General features: G+C 43.0%; 1 protein-coding gene across 7 annotated transcripts in view; it reads left to right on the forward strand.

Annotated features, from left to right (window-relative positions):
* Window positions 1–8,740, forward strand: part of nek1 (NIMA-related kinase 1) — a 166,353-nt gene extending 157,613 nt beyond the window's left edge. For all 7 annotated transcript variants that reach the window (XM_055632331.1, XM_055632334.1, XM_055632335.1 and 4 more), the window contains one exon: window positions 8,123–8,740. In XM_055632331.1, the coding sequence (XP_055488306.1) occupies window positions 8,123–8,136 (14 nt within the window). In that variant the 3' untranslated portion in view covers window positions 8,137–8,740. The remainder of the gene's footprint in view (window positions 1–8,122) is intronic.
* Window positions 8,741–9,895: the final 1,155 nt, after the last annotated feature.

A 9,895-nucleotide genomic window follows, 5' to 3' on the forward strand; every position in this document is an offset into this window, starting at 1 on the left:
TTAGTGGGTTCACTGGTGCAAGCAGGTGATCAATGGTAGTCATGGACTTGGTTGGGGAAGGGCCTGTTCCATTCCGAATCTCTAAACTAAACTAAATTAAAATAAGAGTAATTCATAAAATACATATTTATATCCCAGGTCTAATCCAACATGTTACACTTACTAACATTTTTAACACTTAATATTTTCCGAAACATTTTATGCTAGCTATGTACATCTATACATAACTAAAACTCTGATCTTGTTATCTTCCTGTTTGGCGGTCATTCTATTTGCACAAAAACGGTACGCGAAGGCGCTACGATTTTTCGCCAGCTTACTCACTGTTCTCCTATATTGCGATTGCACCAGGTTTCGTTCCATCGGTGGAAGCTGGTAAGAGTTATCGAGGTTTAAAAATCTTAAAAACCGCGCATGCGCAGATCGATTGCCTCTCCTGTCATTCAGAGCCTTGCGGATTGGTCCCTTCTACTGTCACTCCTCTGGCCGGTCCGCCCCTTCCTGCGCCATTGCGTCTTTACTGCAGCTGCGGGAGACTCTGGATGACTGGTGGAGGTCTCCAACCGGACACAATTTTCGAAGGGAGAGACTGGAAACGGCGTGACCCAGCCCGGCGCGGAGTCGGAGATGGCGCAGATGTTGCCAAGTGGAAACCAGAGACTCTGATCCCGGCAGAGGAGAACGACCAGTGAAGCGACCAGCGTGGGAATTTAAACAGCGCTTATTGGTTCTAAAAATAGCACTCCCAGTTGGAGCATTATTGCCTTTACACATAGCGCCATGGGCTGTACACATAGCACTATGGCCACAGCTCTACGGGTCACAGACTGTTAGGGGAGGGAGAAAGAGAGAGGGAGTGGGAAGGAGGGAATAAGAGAGGGAGGGAGATATAAAAGGAAGGAGAGAGAGAGGGTGGGACAAAAAGAGGAAGGGAGAGAGAGAGAGGGAGGGTGGGAGAGGGAGGGAAAGAGGGAAGAGGGAGAGCGAGCAAGTGAGGGAGAGGGAGGCTTCCAAAATGGCTTCTACATCATCATCTGGTGCTAAAAGCAGGAAGCAGCCGTTCAAACAGCAGTTTACAAAGAGATTGCAATGAATTCACTGTCAAGTAAGGTGCGTAGAAGACATGTCAATTGGTAGCAAAGTTATGCATTCTTGTACTCTTACATGGATATGACCGCACATTAAAAAAAAAAAAACTTTTTTCAGCAAAATGGCACCACGTAAAACTACTGATTTCCTCAGCAAAATACTGATTTTCAGGTACTAGAATACTGAAATGTTCTGACAAAACTTGGCAGCTCTGTATGTACCTAATGACGGGTTTATTTGAGGCTCCCTGGTCATCACTGAGGAAGTAACATGTCTTTTTTTTTTAATATATAGAACAAAATAATTGCAAGCATTTGTAATGGTAATAAACGTTAGTTCCCTCTAGTTCTCCATTAATGGACAATAAAACCGTGGATTTACTGTTCTTTTTTTATTTGCACCTGAATATTTTAGAGCATTACAATCTTTGTGTGCAAAATAGCAGAGTATAAGGAGTATGTACAGAGTATATCTGTATTCCTGCTAAAAAAAAATCTTTATTGAGCTTGCATACTATGCAGCAATTGTTTTCTTTGCACACTGCATCTGTAAAGACTGAGATAGTTTGTGCATGCTTGACCCCCACCTGGTTCTCTGAACTGGACAGGGAAATATCTGCTGATTAACTGATCAGCAAAATCTTTCCCAATTTAGCCTAAATTTATATTCATGTCAGGTTTAGATACAGTTTAGTCAAGTCAAGTCAAGTTTATTTGTCACATACACATACGAGATGTGCAGTGAAATGAAAGTGGCAATGCTCGCGGACTTTAGTGCAAAAGACAAACAACAAAACAACCAAACAAATTATAAACACAATCATAACACACATATTCTTTTACATAACAAATATTGGAAGGAAAAACGTTCAGTAGAGTTAGTCCGTGGTGAGGTAGGCGTTTACAGTCCGAATTGCCTCTGGGAAGAAACTCCTTCTCAACCTCTCCGTTCTCACTGCATGGCAATGGAGGCGTTTGCCTGACCATAGCAGCTGGGACAGTCCGTTGCAGGGGTGGAAGGGGTCTCCCATGATTTTATTTGCTCTGGAGTTGCACCTCCTGTTGTATAGTTCCTGCAGGGGGGGCGAGTGAAGTTCCCATAGTGCGTTCGGCCGAACGCACTACTCTCTGCAGAGCCTTCTTGTCCTTGGCAGAGCAATTCCCAAACCAGATGGTAATGTTCCCGGACAAGATGCTTTCCACCGCCGCTGCGTAGAAGCACTGGAGGATCCTCGGAGACACTCTGAATTTCCTCAATTGCCTGAGGTGGTAAAGGCGCTGCCTTGCCTTACTCACGAGTGCTGAGGCGTGTGATGCCCATGTCATATCCTCGGAGATGTGGACTCCCAGATATTTAAAACAGTTCACCTACCCACAGGATCCCCATTTATCCTCAATGGAGTGTACGTCCTCGGATGATGTGCCCTCCTAAAGTCCATGATCAGCTCCTTCGTTTTTTTGATGTTCAGGAGGAGGCTGTTATCCTGGCACCAGAGTGCTAGATCAGCCACCTCCTCCCGGTAGGCCTTCTCGTCGTTGTCTGAGATCAGGCCCACCACCACAGTGTCATCAGCAAACTTAATTATTGAGTTGGAGCTGAACCTAGCCACACAGTCATGTGTGTACAGGGAGTACAATAGGGGGCTGAGGACGCAATCCTGGGGTGATCCTGTGCTCAGGGTGAGGGACTTTGATGTATTCCCTCCCATCTTGACTACCTGGGGCAGTCTCTTAGTTCAGAGATGCAGCGTGGGAACAGGCCCTTAGTCCTTAACCCTAACCCTACCAAGTCCGCGCCAACCAGCGATCACTGTTCACTAGCGCTATCCTCCACTCTAGGGCCAATTTACAATCTTTACCAAAAGCAATTAACCCACAAACCTGTCAGCCTTTTGGATATAGGAGGAATCTGGAGCATACTGTGAAAACCCACGCAGTCCGGTGTGGGGGGGGTGGGGGGCAGTATCATCAGTCAGCATCGTACACAGCTGTCTGGCACTGTCAAGCTGAAACTACACAAGTTTAACTAGAATATTGAACTACACAAGTTTAAATAGAATATTGATTTTTTTTCAATTCCGCGCTTCCATTGATCTTATGAAAAGTGATAATTTATTGAACTGTCTGCAAAAAAAGCATTTTATTGTACCTCGGCACATGGGATGATAAAGAACCATTGAACCATTTGCTGTTTTAGATATTTTAATTTAAATAGTTTGGTACGAAAAAAATCCCATTCTTAATTATGTGTACATTTTGTGCCGCATTTATACTATTTGATCTCCCTCCATTGTCATTCTGCATTCTTCACCATCTAAATTGAATTTGCCTGCCTCCCTAACCCACCAAGAGCAGAACATATTCTTGATGTCTCTGTTCTCGCCCCTATCCTATTTGTTTCTTGGTTCCACTGCATGCCAGTTGTTAAGGGCCTCCATTTCCTTGACTCAAAACAAATTGTTGAACCTCTCTCCACCTTGCGCAGCTACTGATGAAATTGGTCACTTGGCAACCAAGACTTTCCTCTTGACATTCTCGAAATAAGCAAAGGGAGCTCCCATTGTCAGATTGCTGGTGACCTTTAACCTCTTCGCATTATCTTCTAAGTATTTACTAATGCTTTCAAATTCTGATTAGTTGTGACTGAAGGGAGCACCCCCCACTGCCACCTGTTTCCACCCTGCCAAGGTATTCTTTGTGCAGGGTCTAGCTGCAGTAGATTAATGGATTTTTCTCTATCTAATGTCATTGGAAGAAAAGCACAATCTCAGCTCCAGCGGTTTCAATCACTGCCTTTTCATAAAAGGCTTCTCAGCCACTTCATCCCTTGGCTAAATTGTCAAATTCTGCAATTTCGCATTTAAAGTATTGTATTCAGTTTTCGTCACCCTGTTGGAGGAAGGACGTTGTTAAGCTGGAAAGAGTGCAGAGAAGATTTACGCAGATGTTGCCAGGACTCGGCCTGAGCTACAGTTTAGTCTTGTTTATTCTCACCTCTGCTGAGGTACAGTGAAAAGGGAGAGGTTGAGGGCAATGACTTTATTCCTTGGAGCTCAAGTGGATGAGCGGCGATCTTAGAGGTGTATAAGATCATGAGAGAAATAGATGGGGAAATGCACAGAGTCTTTTACCCATAGTTAGAGAATCAAGAACCAGAGGGTAAAATGTAATAGGAACCTGAGGGGCAACTTTTATTTATACAAAGTGTGGTAGGTGCAAGGAACGAGCTGCCAGAGGAGGTAGTTGAGACCGGTACTATCACAACATTTAAAAAACGTTTGGGCAAGTTCATGGATAGGACAGGTTTAGAGGGATATGGGCCAAACACAGGCAAGTATAGATGGAGCGTGCTGGTCAGCGTGGGTCGGATGGGCCATTTTCTATTTTATTTCCACTTTCTTTTATGTGCCTTTTATAATACTTGTCATTACGTTTTAACATTTGAAATAAAATTGCCACCTGGAGTCATCACAATCAATACAGTTTGCTACATTTCAGAAGGAAATCCACCTTAGGAAAAAGCTTCAATGCTTTTATCACAAAGCACCTGCATCTCGACTAGTGGGAGCTGAAGACTGGATGGGAAATTAAAGGGCCTGTCCCACATACGCAATTTTTTTTAGCGTTTGTGTGAGTGTGCGCATGTGCGCGCGGCCGCCAAGAAATTGTGTCCCCCCGGTCCCCCCTCATGTTTTGATAGCGATTTCCGTGCCTGCTTCACTGCAAGGTTTGTGGTTCAGACTGGTTACAACAGCAATTAACTGCGGTTAGAACAGCACCCAATGCACATTGTATCCATCGGTGAAATGGAAGGAGATGGATTAACCCTATGACTATTGAATGTCTTTTGGAAAGTACACATTTGTTAATTGCATTTTCAAGTTGGTAAGATAACTTGAGTAAGAAGGAACTGCAGATGCCAGTTTAAACTGAAGATAGACACAAAAAGCTGGAGTAACTTACCGGGACAGGGAGAGAAGGAATGGGTGACGTTTCGAGTCGAGACCCTTCTTCAGATACCTTATTGTAGTGTAAATAAATGATTCCATTTAAAAATGGAACTTTTTGCCACGTAACACACTTGCGACAGCCTGTATATATTTTAAAGTAATTTACGTAATGATGGGGGAACAAGCTATAGAAGCATGCACCACTGAGGTTTAGATGAGGTAGAACACAGCCCAGGTGAAATTGTTTTTGAGAGAAACAGCGTGGAAACATGCTCTTCGGGCCACCGAATCCATGCAATCGCCTGTACAATAGTTCAATGCTACACACCAGAGGCAATTTACCTACAAACCTGCAGTCTTTTAAATGTGGGAAGAAAACATGGATAAAACCCAGGTGATCACAGGCAGAACGTACAATCTCTGTACAGACAGCACCCACAGTCAGGATTGAACCTAGGTCACTAGCGCTGTAAGGCAGCAACTCTATCGCTGCGCCAGTGAGCTGCTTGGTTCTCTAGTGTAAATTACATAATTACCGTGGACAGAAGTAATCTTTTAACATGAGCCAGAACGTAAATGAGTGTCTGTAAACCGATCAGAAATGCCCCATCGGCAAGAAAAAAAGCCTCACATTCAAAACGTAGATGTGTTCTCCATTTGCTGATTTCAGACTTTGTTTTTGCTGTGGTGCCATTCTTAAGTTGGAAAATTAACTGAAACACATTTTCCTTGAAACAATTTTTTCTTCTGGGAGAGAACAGTCTTAAAATATTATGTGTACCATTTCCAAATGGCTAGCTTCCAGCAAAAGGCAAAGGCTTAACTGTTTTTCCCTTTTACTTTTTTTTTTTAATGTGGAACACCTGCATATTCTATAGCTTAGTGTTTAGGAACTGTACCCACTGAAGTGTTAAAGCTAGCATTTTACGTGGGTGGTAAGTCTTTCCATTCCAGTTTAGCAAGTGTTTCCTTTGCTCCACTTGGATGTAACTGCCTGTGTTAATTGTGCCTCAGTTTAATTAGCCTCTTCACAAATTTATGTACAGTGCTGGCTGGGGCTTTCTTTGGATGTTTTCCAAATTGGGTTTTTTTTTCCAATATCGTAATCAGAATTGTGAAATGTAACCACTTTTTCCTCCCAAAATGTCTCCATGCTTTGTATTGTTGTTTCGTTTCTGTAAACTGCACAATTTGTGCATAACATAGTTAGTGGAGATGGATTGTCTATTGCTGAACATTCAGAAGGATGCTCCCGGTGAAATGGAGGTCAACAGCCCGAGGTTCAGACCTGAATGGTACAGGACTTCAATGTTGAGAAATGTCTTCACCAATAGAGTAGTGGTCCTGTGGAAATCTCTGCCACAGAAAAAAGAAAATGCTAAATGTTCAAATATTTTCAGAAAAAGAATGAGATTTAACCACTAGGGTGGCACCAAGTGGTACAGCTGTTTCAGCGGCTGCCTCGCTGCCAGAGACCTGGGTTTGATCCCTGGCTTCAGGTGCTGTTTGTGTGGAGTTTGCACATTCTCCCTATGACTCTGATGGTTTGCTCCAGTTTCCTCCTACATCCTGAAGACGTGAATGGTTGTAAATTAAATGGCCCCTAGTGTGTATCGAGCAGACGAGAAAGTGCGATAAGATAGAACTAGTGTGAACAGGTGATCAATGTTTGAACTCAGTGGGCCAAAGAGCCCACTGTCAGTTGCAGTGATGAAGGGTCTCGACACGAAACGTTGGGATCTCGACCCCAAGCATTTGTCGGGAGTTTCCAAATGGCCCACCTCATTCCTCGATGGCTCACCTCGCAGTCGGCGATTGCTCGCGGGTCCCTCGCTCTCGCGTCACGGGTCCGGACGATGTCTGTGGCAGGCGAGCCGGGCCTACTGGAGGGCGCAGCCCCACCCGCCAGGAACACTCGGCCGTGCATACTCTTAACAACATTTTTACTCCAGAAACAATGTCTGCAGAAATGACTCCATATGCAACATGTCATTAAACAGTGTTAAACTGGAATAATAGGGTATTCCCCCCCCAACCATGTGTCATAAAGTTACACAGCACATAAACAGCCCAACTCATTCATGCCAACCAAGACGCCCCATCTAAACTACTCCCATTTGCAAGCATTTGGTCCAAATCCCTCTAAACCTTTCTTATCCAGTTACCATGTCAACTTTGTGTTTATGTTTGCCAATGTTAATTATTGTTTGAAATGGAGGGTGTGAATTAATGTGTGCCATTTAAATTATCAGTGCATCAGTATATCTTAAATTATTACTTACTTGGAAAGATGTCATTATAGCTCATGCCCCTGAGATTAAGGACTGTGTTTTTGCATCGATGTTTTTAGAAAAGAAAAAAATGTTGATCTTGGTTTACAGCAGTCATATGATGAGGAGAGTAACGTAATTTTAATAACTATCATTATCCATGTTTTTCTCCCAATTAAAACAATCTTTGGTTAAAATTTGGATGACATAACAAACATTTTAATTGTTTCAGTGCATCTGCCTATCCAATTCTTAGTTCTCCCCACATTTCAACAGTTGCAAGTTGACCCCATGATCTCTCACAATCCAGGGGACTGATGGAAGGATGTTTTGATAAACTGACTATTTTGCATCAAAAAATCAAATTTATCTTGTTCGACACAAAATGCTGGTGTAACTCGTGGGTCAGGCAGCTCTGGAGAAAAAGGATGTGTGATCGGGTCAGGACCTTTCTCCAGTCTGAAAGTAGGGAATGGGGGAAGTGGTTAAGAGCTGGAGACGAGGAAAGACCAGGGCCATCCACAAATAACCTCAAGGGGCAAGGGGGGAGGTTGAGTTTAACATACGCAAGCGAAAATTGAGGTGCTGTTCCTCCAATTTGTGTGTGGCCTCACACTGGTCAGTATGGGAATGGGAAGAGTAATTGAAATAGTTGGCAACCAGGGGATCTCGTAGACTGGACCTAGGCGGACCAAGCGTAAGTGTTCAGCAAAATGGTTGCTGAGTATACGATTGGTCTCGACGCCTACATCAGGAAGAGAGATGCAGTAGAAGCGTTAGTTAGTTATTATTTATCTTGTTATTTATTTTACAGACAATGATGAATAAAAAGCCGACACTTGGGACCCGTCTTACTGTGGGATGTTTTAACTTTCAAGCCTATGCTGTCATTTGAACAACGTTTCCGAGGAAAACCTTTCCATCTCAAATACGTGGATGCAAGTTAAAACACACAATGTAAATGGGTCTGCATGGATTTGGTACAAACGGTACAGTTTTATTTTGTGCTTCCTTCCCCAGAGTTCCATTTTGCCTTTTTTTAAATTTTGGCAGAAGTCTTCTGCAGAATTTTACCTTTCATAATTCTCGGTGTTGCTGTTAAAGAACAATGTTTGCATATACTACAGAATTCTCTGACCAAAGTATGCCCTTGAGTATCACAAGTTGAAGAGTTAGATAAAATGGAATTGGTTATAGATTCTGGTGCAGCTTAAACACTGGAAATTTTAATTTGTGTTCTACAACAGGGTGACCTGTTGTGCAGGATTCCTGTCTATTCATCAAAATTTCCGTGCAACAGAACACTAACATGGAGTTAGACTTGTAAGTTGTAATATAGGTGCAGTTTCTTGTACAGTACTTCAAAGTACAAAGTTCACGTGTATTATATCTTTATAATGATTAGTAATAAAGATTCTTTTATACATTAAAAGTTTTGTACATTGAGTTATTTTTAAACCAGAATTTTTATGGGGTTTCATTAGAGAGATTTAGCTCTTAGGGCTAAGGGAATCAAGGGATATGGGGGGAAAATCCAGAACGTGGTACTGATTTTGGATGATCAGCCATGATCATATTGAGTGAAGGGCAAAGCAGGCAAACGTAAAGAAGCTTGTGTGTCGAGGGAAATTGAGACGTTAGTCAAAAACAAGAAGGATGCATGGGACAGGTACAGGCAGCTCGGATCAAGTGCATCCCTGGAGGAGTTTCGGGAACTAAGAAGTAAACTAAAAAAGGAAATCAGAAGGGCAAAAAGGGGTCAGGACATAGCCCTGACGGGGAGCATTAAGGACAATCCCAAAAGATTTTATAAATACATAAGGGGGAAAGAGTAATTAGAGAGTGGGACCTCTCAGGAATCAAAGTGGTCACCTCTATGTGGAGCTACAGAAGATGGGCAAGCTCCTCAAAGAGTATTTCTCCTCTGTATTTACCGAAAAGATTCAGATTCAGATTCAATTTTAATTGACGAAGGAGACAACGAAATGCATTAACGAAAAGACAGTAGGACGAAGGAACTTGGAGCAGTCACTGTCTTGAGAGCAATCAGGGTTACTGTCGAAGAAGTACTAAAGGTACTGTTGTGTTTGAAGGTAGACACATTTCCAGGGCCTGATCTGATATATCCAAGGACATTATGGGAAACTTGAGAGGAAATTGCGGGAGCCCTGGTTCAAATTTACTAGTCGTCCTTAAATACAGGAGAGATGCCAGAAGACTGGAGGGTGGCAAATGTTGTGCCTCTTTGGAAGAAGGGCTGCAGGGAAAATGCTGGGAACTATAGGCCATTGAGCCTAACATCTGTAGTTGGTAAGTTCTGGAGAGTATTCTGAGGGCTTGGATATACAGGCATGTGGACGGGCAAGGGCTGATAGGGATAGTCAGCATGGTTTTGTACGTGGGAGGTCATGTCTCACAAATCTGATTGATTTTATTTAGGATGTGACCAAAAAGAGATAGCTGAATGGATAGGTCCATGGAAGGAAGCAGAGGGTAATGGTGGAAGGTTGCTTCTCAGACTGGATGCCTGTGACTAGTATGCGTCAGGGTTCGGTGCTGGGCACATTACTGTTTGTCATCTACATCA

Source organism: Leucoraja erinacea, chromosome 3, assembly GCF_028641065.1.
Source record: "Leucoraja erinacea ecotype New England chromosome 3, Leri_hhj_1, whole genome shotgun sequence".
Taxonomy (NCBI): domain Eukaryota; kingdom Metazoa; phylum Chordata; class Chondrichthyes; order Rajiformes; family Rajidae; genus Leucoraja; species Leucoraja erinaceus.